This window comes from Simochromis diagramma, unplaced genomic scaffold, assembly GCF_900408965.1.
Source record: "Simochromis diagramma unplaced genomic scaffold, fSimDia1.1 OVJJ01000798.1, whole genome shotgun sequence".
In the NCBI taxonomy this organism is placed as follows: domain Eukaryota; kingdom Metazoa; phylum Chordata; class Actinopteri; order Cichliformes; family Cichlidae; genus Simochromis; species Simochromis diagramma.
The window spans coordinates 296,180-310,179 of record NW_024386736.1 but is presented as its reverse complement, the minus strand read 5'-3'; the positions used below and the strand labels follow the sequence as shown (position 1 = coordinate 310,179).

At 42.5% G+C, this 14,000-nt stretch overlaps 1 protein-coding gene across 3 annotated transcripts; it reads right to left on the bottom strand.

Moving 5' to 3' along the window:
- Positions 1–2,346: 2,346 nt before the first annotated feature.
- palb2 (partner and localizer of BRCA2) lies at positions 2,347–13,734 on the bottom strand. Of its 3 annotated transcripts, XM_040044675.1 has the most exons (13): positions 13,564–13,734; positions 13,237–13,322; positions 13,099–13,158; positions 12,809–12,989; positions 11,238–12,674; positions 8,363–9,699; positions 8,075–8,227; positions 7,673–7,755; positions 4,778–4,924; positions 4,508–4,624; positions 4,022–4,109; positions 3,757–3,932; positions 2,354–3,667 (listed from the first exon to the last, which is right to left on the bottom strand). In XM_040044675.1, the coding sequence occupies exons 2-13, from the start codon at positions 13,312–13,314 to the stop codon at positions 3,442–3,444; spliced, it is 4,083 nt and encodes a 1,360-aa protein (XP_039900609.1). In that variant the 5' UTR covers positions 13,315–13,322; positions 13,564–13,734; the 3' UTR covers positions 2,354–3,441. The 3 variants fall into 3 exon arrangements, with proteins under 3 accessions (XP_039900686.1, XP_039900609.1, XP_039900532.1); XM_040044598.1 differs by having other exon boundaries at positions 13,237–13,734; XM_040044752.1 differs by lacking the exon at positions 8,363–9,699 and having other exon boundaries at positions 2,347–3,667; positions 12,640–12,674; positions 13,237–13,730.
- Between the last annotated feature and the right edge of the window lie 266 nt (positions 13,735–14,000).

Here is a 14,000-nt window from a genome sequence, read left to right as displayed (position 1 = left end):
GTCCTCTGATATTACACACTTAAACACTCTTGAATTTCATTTTCTGACTTGGTGAGATGCTTTAAATCATTGATGTAGAACCCATTTTGATCTCATCTGCATCAGACCAGTGAAACTGTCCTTTCTGTCAATGTACTGAACTTTAACTACACATTAATCCTAGAGATGCCTTAATGCTGAAGTATTATTTTAACAGATTGTCTTTTTCTACATTCTAATGAAGTGCTGCTGCAGTATTTGAAATAAATCTGTCAGGATGAGACTTAAACTGAAGTAAATGTGTAAAATTACATAAATTTGGAACTTAATTACTGTGGTTTGGTATGAATGGTTATGGGGGAAATCTTGATCAGTAGAAAAAGCTATAAAATCTATGAAAGTGCAATTAAAAGTCCAAAATTTCTGTTGCCCTTCACATTGTCCAAAGTCATCCAGTGGATTGGAGTCTGTACTGGGCCGATTCTGGCCCCTGGTTTGAACCATAAAAAGGATCATGTGATCATCCACTTCACTTGTCTCTTTCAGGCCTTTGGTGTTGCTTAGCTGGCCAGTGCATCCTACCCCATGTGACCTCGATATCGCGTATTCTTTAATTGTGCAATTATTACTGTCTGTGGAAATGGAGCATCTGAAAATATTGTCAGTAATTCCTAAACATCAGTAACTTCAGTCACATCTTGATTGCTTCAACATACCTTGGCGGTGTATGGAACAAAAGTACTGTATTAAATATATATATATATTCTCTTCTGCTTATCAGGGTCACAGGGCTACACATAGAGACAAACAACCATTCACACTCAGATTCACACCTATGGGCAATTTATGACCAATTAATGGCCACGTGGTAGGATCGAACTCATTAATAACCGTGAACCCCACTGTTGCCTGCTGGTCACCAACGACCTGACTGGGAACTCACCTATTTTTATGACTGTGGCTCGTAAATATTTGCTTAAAGAAATAAATGTGACCATGGTCCAGTAAACTATTAATGATGAAATGAGAAATGGAAAACAATCTACAGGGGAAATGAAAAACTGTGAATATTTCATTAGGGGAGAACTATTGAATAGTAACTACAGAGACAGTTAAATAATATTCATAAGGAGAAACATTGTGGTGGCATTATTACATAAAGGGAAATAAACAATCACCTCCCACTTTGTTAGGTACATCTGTTTTACTTCTTGGTAATGCAAACATCTATTCAGCCAATCAACAGCAGCAGATCTCTTCATTTAGGCATAAACCTGAGCATCAGCATAGGGAAGAAAGGTAATTTAAGTGACTTTGAATGTTCCATGGTTGTTGGTGACAGACAGACGGCTCGGGGTATTTCAGAAACTGCTGATCTGCTGGGATTTTCCCACACAGTCATCGCTAAGGTGTTACAAACAAAAATATGCAGAAGAGCATCTCTGAAAGCACAACACATTGAATCTTGGACTGCAGCAGCAGAAGACTACACCACATGTGCCACTCCTGTCAGCTAAGAACCAATGCATTTGGGCAACAGATGGGAAAAATGTTTCATGGCTGATGAGTCTCGATTTCTGCTGCAACATTTAGAAGGCAAATTGTTGCTGTGCATGTTCATCCATCATGAGTACAGTGTACCCATCTTCTGATGGCTGCTTCCAGTGGGATAATGCACCATATCACAAAGTTCAAATCTTCTCAGGCTGCTTTTTTGAAGATGACAATGAGTTCACTGCACTCATTTCCACAGTCACCAGATCTATAAATAGAGCACTTTTGGGATGTGGTGAAATTCACATCATGGACAAATCTACACTATCTGTGTGATGCTATCATGGCAACATGGGCCACAATTTCCAAGGAATGTTTCCTGCACCTTTTGTAATCTTTTCTACGATTAATTAAAGCAGCCCTGAAGGTGAAGGGGGAGGGGCTAAAGTGTCCAGAAAGTGTATATTTTGGGGTAAGAATTTGAAACGACCCCCCCCCCTCAACCGGATGTATTGCATTATTTTTTAACTGTCCTGTAGCTGGTAAATAATATAATATGAAATTTAAATTATATAGCTTTTATACCTGGTAAGCTCACGGTTATTTTGGGCTTTTAATGATTTCTCTAACTTTCATTTCATAACATACATCTGTTATGACTTTTTAAAAAGTAAGAGTGCACAAGCTTGAGTTTATTTTGGATTTTTTCTGATCCACACAGGGTCACATATACACATACATAGACTCAATGGATTGACACTGGATGTCAGAACAATGGCAAAGTCCAAAGAACTCACGGACAGCCCACGTGTTTTATGGTCAGACAAGATAAAGCTTGAACTATTTGGTCACAGTGACAAGAGTAGGAGTTTGGGGGAGTAAAACTACAGAACACTGTAGTCAGCTGTACCAACTGACAAGCACAGTGGGGGTAGCATCATGCTCTGGGACTATTTTGCTGCCGGTGCTACTGGTGCATTGAAGAAAGTGGATGAAATTATGAAGATGGAAGAATGCCTTAAAATTCTTAAGTTTCACCTCAAACTCAAAAATATTCACTGTTTTAATAATTATTTAAAAGGACACATCAAAACTGGTTTTGGATTGGATAAAGCAGGCTAACACCAAACCTCTAAAATCTTGTTCCCAAACCCCCTTTTAAATATTTGTCGACAAACATTTAAAGCCGGGTTCATGCCCGATCAACTTGTTTAAATTCACCACCAATTCTGACAAGAATTACGATTAAATATCAGGACAGAATTATGACAAAAGCTTGCTGATGATTATCAAAAAGGATCTGGTCATCTTTCTAGGGGACGTTTAACACGGACAGCTGACGTTCACGTCCATGATGAGTGTAAGTAAACTTCTGGCCTTTAGTAATTTTATTACTACAGGATCCATTTCAGTAATATACTCGAGTAATCGTATTTCCAACACTGCATACTTTTTAAAAACATGGTCTGTTGTTTTGAGCCACAGTTGTGGCTTAAAGTAGATAAAATGTACAGAAAATAAAGAATTCACAAATGTTTAATGTAAATCTTAAAACCAACTTTAGTAAGATTTCTTTTCTATATAACAAATACAACATACACATACATAAACAAGTCAAAAACAGCTGCAGTAATAAAACACACATTTCCAGTCTGACGTTACAGTGACCTAAAAGGAGCTCTAGGGTGTGATGTGTTAGAAAGCTTGTACAGCAGCCACTGGTTTATGGCACATGCTCAGTTTACAGTTCATGAAAGCTCATGTTTTTGGATTTTTATGTTAAATTTACTCAAGCTGAAGGTAAATTCCTGAAATGCAATACAGTTTACAGCAGTAACCAAATCAGCTAAATGAAGGGAACGTGTCCGTGCCCCACCATGACGCTGAAACCCCCCAATGTCTTTATGTCAACGCAGACTGAAACAAAGATGTTTATATTTGATTAAAAAGTCGTCTAAAAGTCAGTTTTTAGCAGCAGCGCGAGTTCTGACTGTAGCAGTATAAAGTCACGTCTCCGTTGTGATGTCCAGTCACCAGCGTGTTTGATCCCCCCCATCGAGCCAGCTGCCAGCCTTCACTCTCTGGAGCCCACACCATCCTCGAAGCCCCCGGGTGCCCGAGCTCCCACACACAGGCGCAGCCGTTCTGACTCAGGCCCACCACGCCGGAGCCACTGACGTCGGCTTCACACAGCCTGTAGAGCAAAGTGACAGATGTAAATATGCCAGTGTGTTTGAAAAGTGACGCAGAAACACAAACCTCGTCTTCCATTCCTCATCTCACCTGCCAGCCCAGGTTTCCGGTGGGTACAGCTGAGTAGCGGGGATGGATTTTCCACTTAGAGGGTTAATGGCGACCAAGGAGAAAAATGCAGTCTTAGGATCTTTTATTTTTCCTTCTTTTTCTTCGTCTTCTAAAGAGCTTAGAAACTGATGCTGCAGCAGGACAAACAACACTCCCTGTGCACAAACACGCAAAGGACTTATATCACGTAAAGAATGACAGCGTTACAGGGGCATGGTTTTTTGTTTTTACTGCTTTTACTTACACAGGAGGAATATCCTCTGAGGCAGGCTGTGTGAGAAAAACCCTCTCCAAAGAGGACTCTGCACAGCAGCTGTCCAGTCTTTAGATTCCTACAACAAACAGAAACAATTTAACTGTAAGCGGGAGCAGCTTCGAGGTAAAGATGAAGCTGCTGCTGCTGAAATCACATTTCTTTCTATCAAAAACAAAACGACAGGAGGATTACGTTTTGTTTTGTGTTATTTAAGCTGTTTTTTCTGTCTGTAGGGGGCAGCAGAAACAAACAGATGAGTCTTTAAACTTCCTCTTGTCCCATCTGTTGTCAGTTGATACACTGACTGGTCAGGTGGTCCCAATGGAGCACAAGCCTACTGATGTCATTAGCTCTGTTTGAATAACTGATTCTAACAACATCAGAAACGAACAAAGAGCCAAAGAGAAACCCGAAACAGAATTCAGCAGTCTTGATCTTTAAATTAGAATTTTAAATCATCACATATATGTTTACCAGACAAAAAGGTGTCCGCCCTCATCTGTACCAATGAGAGCATCAGGAAGTCCGTCAACTAGTGCAAGCGCTCCCACGCAAACACCTGGAGATACCAGAGTCTGAGAGCTTGGTGAGCTGAGAGAAAAAAAAAAAAGAAAAAAGAAAAAAAGAGAAGTGAGACACGAATCGTGACAACTCTATGTAAGCTTCGGACCCCAAATGCAGATGTAGTCTGTGACATCGATACAATGAGAGGCGACAGCGGAGAGGAAAACTGTGATGTGTTACCTGTAGTCTGACAGCGTAAACACCTGCAGAGTGGAACCTGTGGCTGAGTGGGAGGTGGTCACCACTCTGGACCGGGACACACCAATCACTGCCTGAAGAATCCCCTCACAGAGCAATATCTGCATGAGGCTGGAGCATGACAGCACTCTGTGCACACAGACAACATACAAATATTTTACAAACTATACTGAACTTAATGAAAACTGCTCGTTTGCACAGGCGAAACAAAAGCACACCCCGTGATTCAGCAGCTTGTAGAACCTCCTTTAGCAGGAATAACTTGAAATAATGGTTTCCTGTATGACTTTGTCAGTCTCTTACATCATTGTGGAGGGATTTTGGTCCACTCTTTTTTACAGTGTTGCTTCAGTTCATTTAGGTCTGCAAGCACAGCTCTCTTAAGGTCCTGCCCCAGCATTTGGTTGAAGCTGAGGTCTGGACTTTGACGGCATCGTTGCACCTGAATTCTTTTCTTTTTCAGATATTGTGTTATAGATTTGCTGCTAGACTTGGAATCATTGTCCTGCTGTTAGAACCAATTTGGGACACGCTTTAGGTGTCAGACAGATTCCCTCACATTTGATTCTTAAATACTTTAATCAACTCAACGACTGCAAGGTGCCCTGGTCCTGTGACTGCAAAGCAAGTCAGAATCATCACCCGTGCTTTACAGCTGGGCCCTATTTCAGGAAGCCGGTTTAGAAAACTCAGAGTTAAAAATGATACACGGGGTTGAGTAACCCCGAACTGTCCAACTCGGAATATTCGGTTTCAGAAAGGCTGATAACAATTAGTTCAATCAACGCGGAGTTGCTTTAACCCCAAATTAAGCGCGCGCACGAGGATACATAAAGCCCTGATTAGTGGAGCACAGATTAAGCGAGTCACCATGGAGACGGAGGGAAAGTAGGCGCGGTCAATGTATTTTACAGCGCTTGAGGCCGAAATTCTGATGGCAGCATATGCCGATAACATGCAAATTTTGCGGAAAAAAAGTAACACAGCCTCAGCTGCAAAAGAAAGGGAGCATGCATGGCAAAACATAGCCGACAGAGTCAATGCGTGAGTGTTAATTTAAACATTGATCTAGGGATTTCCACCCATTTAACACGTTATTTTATTATATTATATTTTGTTTTTATTTTATACATTTGATTTTGTGATGTGATTTGAGCGCAGGTGCAACCCAACAGGCCCCAAACGTTCCTGGCAGCAAGTAAAAATGAAATATAAAAATATAGTCCAAACAGGTAAGGTGTAATTGTATTATGAGCCATAGTGCTTGGTCTGTTTGTCCAATGTAAATCAATTGCAGTTAGAGGCTACATTAATTTTCCCTCTGTAAGCACTTATTGAAATTATCTGAGCACATTACAAGTACATATTTGCTTACTCTGTATGCTCAAATGTGACCCGTTATAGCCAACAGAAAAAGAAGTGGAGGCCCGAAAAACAGGTGGGGTCCTCCACCACCACCACTCACAGAGGCTGAGCAGTTGGCTTCCACATTTGTGATAATGTTGGCAGCATCACATATGATCTTCACAGTGCAGAGAACACAAATTGGCATCCATTACTATAATGAAATAATTTGTTAGTTTGAAATGCTACAGGGAGCTATGTACCTGTACATTGATGCTGTGGAAAGACTTCCTGTTCACATAGTCTCCTTCATTTACTGAAGGAGCAATGATTGGAATGTGAGTGCCATCTATACAGCCAATCACGCCTGGGAACCGTGAGAATAAATGTAAAATTTAAGTAGTAGTTCAAGTATCACCACATCATGAATTAAGTTTTGTTCATCCTGCTACCTGCAATTTTGTGGAATCCCTCTTTGATAAATCTTATGGGTCTATGACCGGGGAACACCACAGACGAGTACAGGAGACGTTTCAGTGCAACTGTAACATTCCTGACTGCCCGACAGACGGTAGCCTTGGAAACGTGCTCAGCGTCACCAATATTATACAGAAAGCTCCCGTTTGCAAAAAACCGAAGTGCAATACAAATAATATGTACAGAACTGAGAGAATGTCCGCGATGTGTCACATGAGCAATATTAGGCCTGAGGATGTTATCCAAATGAATTATAGATTTTGCTGAAAAACGGTAACGTTCACACAGGAAATCATCAGGAAATGATAAAATGTCCAAACGCGCTCTAATCACTCTCTCCCGGCGGAGAGCTCTGCGGAGAATTTGGGCTTCAACATCTACTGGCTCTTCAAGGAAGGAGCACGCCATGTCTGACACTTCCTACAGTCAGGTTTCTGACAAAGAGGCGGAGAAGGTCAGGGTTAGTTGAAGTAAACCTGCTAGGGGGCAGGTTAGCTTCACGGAGTGTGTCGTCATAGTAACTCACTCAGAATTAATCTAAACTCGCTTTGTGAAACCGAAAACCCAGAGTTTTCGTTAACTCAGGGTATACTTACTCAGAGTTTGCACTAAACCGGCTTTCTGAAACAGGGCCCTGGTATGAGCTGTTTGTGCTGATGTGCTGTGTTTGGTTTTCTCCAAATATGTTGCTGTGCATTGTTGCCAAACATCTCCACTTTTGTTGAGAGGCTTTCTATTGGCAAACCTTCCAAACAAACCACACATTTTCTGTATTTTTCTAATTGTAATGTCATGAACTGCAACATTTTAATCGAGGCCTGTCGAATTTGAGATGCAGCTTTTGGCTTTTTTTTTTTAGTTTCTCTGAATAACAACCAAAAACGTCTACTTGTATTGAGGTGCTAACACTTGTTGATGATCAGTTAATCAAGTGCATTTAATCAGTAGCACCTGGCTGGTCCTTACCCTCTTAATACCTATGGAAGCAGGAAGGGTTTACTTAGTTTTTACATGACAGTACATGGTAGAGATAATCATTCACGGTTTAGTATTCACCTCACTTCTCTGATTTCCAGCTGACCCAGAGTCACACAGATCAGCCCAGCAGCATCCGGGACATGAAACACACTGATCACTGGCTGCAAATAAACACCAATTACTGCCATGTGATTTTATGCATCTCCCAAACATTCAAACTGCAGTTTACTAATCACATTTATGTATAATTTATATTGTTTGTGCAATAACACTGAGCTACAACAAAGATGAAACTTATTCTAATACGTGGATTCTTTACGCTCATCTTTAATTATGTATTTATATTGTATAGCTAGGGCTCCTGGCAGATTACTGAAACCAGGTGTTAATCAGTGGAACAGTAAAAAAGAAAAAGTAGTTCTAGCTAATGTTCAAACCTCCACAGAGTCCTTCTGATATGCAGGCCCATAAGAAACTCACCTCACTAAAGGTCCAGGTGTGTATTAATTTCCATTCAGATGCTGAAGCTTGACTCCAAAGGCACACTGCCCACTTTCCTGCTGCTGCTACACACAAAGTGTCTGAGGATCCAGGAAAACAGCAAGCATCTACCAGAATGCCTCCTGCTGCAGCCTGAACACACACAAAAAACTGTAACTCACTCAAGAACAATGTCACGGATGCTTTAGATGCACACACCCTTAAATTATATTTAATCGAAATAATAATCTTTAACTATACAGCAACAGATAAAACTGTTTTTTTTACCCTCAATGTGTGCATGTGTCTAATTACAAGTTCTTCTTTTGTTTCCTCTGTTCTCAGGTCCAACTGCCCAGCTGAGTCCTCCAGCTGATGGCCGGAGGGACTCGGGGGAGAAGTGAGTTCAACTGTGTGATGCTGATTGGCCCTAACTGGTGGCTTAGATAAACGGTGGATCTCTCCAGATGGAGAGAGAGCAGAGGGGCTAGGAGGGAGGTAAGTGATGGAGGGACAGGGAGACAGGGGTGGAGGAGAGAGAACCTGTCTGGAAGGGCTGTATGGTGGAGGCAGGTTGAGACAAGGGGCAGAGGGGGAGGAGGTCAGAGAGAGGCTGCAGGTGACAGGGTGGGGGGTGAGACCTAGGGAGGGTAGTTTTGGGCTGGTACTTAGGGTGGATGAAGGCAGGTGTGGGGTTATAAAGAGAGAGGGTGCTGAAGCCAGAGGGGAACTCAACATGAGCTGAGAGATGACACCGTGTGAAGATTTGGTCTGATTTTCAGGGAGTCTGTTTGGAGACTTCAGAGGTTCTCCTGGAGGGTTTGTTTCATTACATGCTTGTTTATCAGCGCAGCTGCTGGAGGAGAGTTCCTCTACAGGTGACTCAAAGGAAACCAGCTCAGTGGTAACTTTATCTTCTTCACTGTGATTTATACACCTCAGATCCTCTGAAGCATGGACCACACCATAATATGTTTGTTTTTCAGGTTCAGGATGTTTTACTTTAAGTTTTTCTGGGTGATTGATGACATCATCATTCTCTGTGCAGACTGGTCTGTCTGCAGAGTTCATGAGAGTCTGAAGTTCAATATGAGAGTTCACAATCACAGTTTCCTTACAGACATTAGCACACTTTTGCCCCACTGGCTCTGTTGGGCTAGAGTGAGTCTCTGCCAAGCTGTTTTCAGTCTGCTGCTCTTCAGTGAAGGAGTGCTTCATCACTTTATCTGTAAGCCTGTGTTCTTCTGATACACTCTGGATGTGTATGGACTGGGTAGCAGCCAGCTGTTCTGCATTATGACCTGGTGAACTTGCAATTGTGGGTGTGAGGCTTAGCAGGAGAGGAAGAGGCGTCGCTGCATCAGCGCCGGTGCATCGAAAGTCAAAGCGGCGCCAGCTGCTGCGTGTGTTGTAAGATGGGGATGAGAAAGGTTCAACTGCAGATTCTCCAGTGACTTGGCGAAGCTTGAGGAGCTTCAGGGAGGCAAACTGGTCATCTGGGAGATGAAAATCTTGGTGGGTGTCCAAGTTCATCAGCGGGCCAGACAACAGAGAGGGAAGACGAAGCAGAGACGTTTGAGCCGGTGACAAGGAGGGCAAGAGGAGAGATCGCCAGCTCGATGTACCTGAAGAACACAAAGTGGAAAATAAAAGCTTCAGTCAAAAACATGCTCGTCACTGTATATAGAACTTGTTATGTATATACTGGGTGATGACCTGACTGAAGGAACAACCTGTCAGTCATCATGTCAGTAGGTCTGTTCAGGGAACTTTAAAACAGTTAAACTGACACCAGACACCAAGCCAAACTTTCAGTGCACATCTACATTCATCTCCTCACAAAATAGCCTCTGTGTCATCTTAGATGCACTTCTTGTATCAAAAGAAGAAGTGCAGTTCTCTGCATTGGCTGTAGTTTCCTTCACACAACAAAAGTTTCCAGTTTCCATTCTTATAATTAACCTAATGCCGTCATTTCTTTGGCATTTCTACCCCTTTAATCACCACCATATGGCAACTGTACACTGAGGGTTAGGATTCATGCTGAAGACAGAAGGTTCTTTTTGAAGGGTTATTATGGAAAAAATTAAAAGAGTGCATGCAAAGTGTGACACACTGAATTAAAAATTGCGGCTGTATATTGCAGCAATAATGTATTGTTGTCACAAACTCTCACAGCAAACTGTGCATTCAAGTGGGTCTCAGCAACATGTTTGGGAATTATCAGGAACTTTCTGCTGATCTCTTATTTCCCAAGGGACTGCACAGCAGATGGATGCACGCTTGATTTGGCCCAGATTTTAAACCATCTCCTCCCAATCTTAAACCAAGGATGTTTTGCATGTAAGGCAAATGTGTTAACCACTACACTGCAGAGGCACTCATTGCTTTATACCACTACATAACTGCATCGAAACATTGTGCTGTATCAAAATGTGCAACGTAAATGATGTTTTTAACGCTGTCTCTTTGGCCACAACAGTCAAATGAATCCAAAAGTCTTTGAGATGAGTCTCTCCAATTTCTGTGATGTTTTTATAATCTGAACGCGTGGAATATGTGTCAGATAAAGCACATAGACATGAACATAACCTTAAGGAGGAAGATTGTTTTAGAAATGGGTGTAAATAGATCTTGCGCTCACCCTTTCGTCACAATTCACTTTATAGAATGAACATAGGTCTCAGGGTATTTTTATAATGATGCACAGACACATAGACAAAGACTGATACCAGAGCCCAACAAATATATGACCAATAATGATAGACAGTTGTCATTTAAACATGCAATATATGAGCCAATATTTCTTTCTTTCAGACACATGAAAAAACAGATTATTCTAACGTTTGTTGTATGTGGTTATTTACGAGTCCTTACTGAGGTAATGTAATAATGCTTTTAAAAAGTTCACTTGTTTCACTGGGACAACAAATCAGAGATTATTCATTTACTGCCGACTCTGCTCAGATTAGCTGGTTGTTGTATTTGTGGCTTTCGAAACAGGGACCTTGGAGAGTGCCCTCCTAACAAGTTATTTCATGTCTTTCTTAAAATTTGAATTTATCAGCCATTATAAATGCAGATACAGATCTATCAGCAAATATCTGATATTACCCGAAATATACGCTGGGCTCTATTTGATTCATACTCATACAAGTCTTACTTTGGTTCATGTGTGGGGATCTGTTAGCCTTGTTGTTCCTCTTCATAAAGATTTCATAGACCTTCTCTGATTGTCCAGAGGCAGAGCTGGAAGAAGCTCTATTATCTCCAGAAGTAAGCGGAGGATCAGTGATGTGTGTGGGCACGTGATGTGGTTCATTTGTTGCTGGGTCGGTTTCTCCTGGGATTGGGCAGGTCTCTGGTCCATCAGCTCCTTGGAGAGACTGACAGGAAGAGACTGGAATGTCTGTAGGTTGGGGGTCATCTGAGGTTTGCTCACCTGGTGACTGATGTGTGTTCAAACTAAAAGAGGCTCGTCCGGTCTGAGATCTCCCTCTCCCCGTGCCTCTCTTCCTCTTCCGGCCTCGTGCTGGACGAGCAGACGTGGGAGAAAAACTAGAGTCCATCTGACAAGCTGAAATCTTACCAGAGTTCTGGCTGTGTTCAGCAGATGCACACACAGATGCAACAGCCTGTGATGGTTTGTTAGGGTCCCCAGATGCAGTTGTTAGAGAGAAGAAATCTGTCTGAGTGTGCGGCTGTGAAAGGTCGCTGCTCTGTGTGCTCCTGTTCTGTCCTTTGGCACGACCTCGGCTCCTGCGATGTCGTCCCCTGCTCAGCTGGGACTCTATTACAGCCTGCATGTCAGGCTGGCTCTGTGAAAATGTCATTCGTCTTGTGGTTCGAACGTAGTATTCCACTGGGAAAAGTAGTCCCTCCACTAATGTACAGGAGTCCATAAGGCTCCCACTTTTTCCACCTCCAGTCAAGTCATTCTTTTCCTCTTTTACTTCCACACTATAATCATGCCTTTTTTTACTTTCTGTTTTGTCCCCTACATTTTGTTCAGTGTCTTTACTAATGTTCTCTTCATTCCGTCCTCTACTATTTCCACCATCCTCTCCTCTCGCCCCTTCTTTTCTCAGTTTGTTTTGTGTGTCATCCTGCCCCCTGTTTTCAGTTTGTGTTGTGAGCAACAATGACTCAGGTTCTTTCTTCCCTTCACCTTTTTCCTCAGCATCTTTTTCCTTTTGTTCTTGGGATCTAGGGATGTCTTTTCCCTGAATATCTCCTGATTCAGTGTATCCATGTGTGCTCCAGTGTGTAAGCAGCAGAGAGGGAGACTCAGAATCTGTACCAGAAAAAAGCTCTTCACTTTCATTTACAGCATCTGCTTCATCTGATGTGAGTTTCTCCTCCTCTCCTGCTCTTTTGGCACTTTCCATCCCCTCACCCTGCTCCTGTCCCTTTTCATTGTTCTCTGTGCTCCTACTTTCCCAGCGTAGGCGGCTGCGTCGTGACCTGAGGCGCAGGGAAGAATCTGTTCTATAACCTGTAGGTTCAGCATGGCTGAGATCTGGCGTTTGCGGGCAAGCATCAGATGGAAGTGAGAACCTGATCACCTGGTTTCTCCTTGAATTGTCAGATTCAGCTGGACCTGGTGAAAAATCAGATGATTTGTGAATTTCACTTTCTGCTTTTATTACAGGCCAAACATGCTGTGCCTCTGACAGTAATAACAGTGTAGTCTCATCCATACGACAAAGCAAACGTCCCATGATCAAGTGTTACCTTCAGTGTGTCTCTGGCTCAGAGTTAAGCCCTGAGCTGTGTCACCGCTGCTGTTCGGTATCAATGAAGAAGGATTGAGACGGAGATTTGATGCAGCCTCCGTGTCTCTTTGCTCCAGGTGGTTTTGTTCAGCGATCCTGCTCCTCACATGTTTCTGTACTGCCTCCAAGCGCTCGGCACGCTGTTTGCAGATGTATGCATATATATATATATATATATATATATATATACATATGAGACAAAAATGCTCTTTACATTTTTCTTTTTATAGCACAATGAAAGACACTCACCTGCAGTCTCTGGGCTGTCCTGAGATATTCCCTTTGTAATTCAGCCAACTTCCTACGAAGCTGAGAAAAAACAACATTAATCTCAGAGGTCATGGCAGCATTTTATGTGGCTCAGGTGTGAGGACAAATGCAGGTTACCTTCTCCTTATCATCAGAATGCAGCGTAGATCTCAGCTGCTCCTCACAGTGCAGAATATCTCCCACAGTGGTCTCCATGCTGCTCTCTGGTCACAGCAACACACGACTAAGACTTAAATGTAGCCATGACACGGCTTCTATGGCGCTAGCACAGCTGGCAGACGTAACCTTTGCCGTATAGATTTCCTTAAAACTTTAGCTCACTTGACAATAACGTGATTTTTCTTTAACTGAAAAACCCACACGAAACATAAACGTTAGCAGCCAACAGCCGAAGCTTACATCGCTATTGATAAACACCGATACTTTATTAAACGTGCAACTTGCCTTTTATTGTAGTTCATACTATTTCATAAGGTGAACTCTTCAGCGACTACACCGGGCTACAAGTTTATTTTGACGGTCGATTTGGCAGCTATCGATTTAGTTCTAATTTCCCGCGACTCACATCGCCAGGCACGAGCAGTAGAGCGCCGATGAGTCGATCAGCGGTAGGTAAGTGAACCCAAAGCGTCTCTGCCGCCCCCTCGTGTCTGGCTGCAGTGTAGGTCATAAACGAAGGAGCTTGGAGAGAAAAGCGGCTGGACTTCTTTACGTTTCTTGAAGATGTTTCACCTCCAGGAGCTTCTTCAGTTCTAACACCCGATGGTGGAGAGTCCCAGGTCATAAACCCCGCCGCCTGTTATCCCCAAAGATTCTTTTTGCAATTATTAGTAGTCCTCATCACGCTGATTTGTCTTTAAAGGATAATCATTCTCATAAGT

What these genes read in the sequence shown, in the direction of transcription:
- palb2 (XM_040044598.1), bottom strand. Translation starts at nt 13,314, where the DNA reads ATGGAGACCACTGTGGGAGATATTCTGCACTGTGAGGAGCAGCTGAGA. An exon ending in GACACATGCACACATTGAGG is followed by an intron (nt 8,228 to 8,362) that starts GTAAAAAAAACA and finishes GTGTGTGTTCAG; the next exon opens with GCTGCAGCAGGAGGCATTCT. An exon ending in ACACCTGGACCTTTAGTGAG is followed by an intron (nt 7,756 to 8,074) that starts GTGAGTTTCTTA and finishes GTTTATTTGCAG; the next exon opens with CCAGTGATCAGTGTGTTTCA.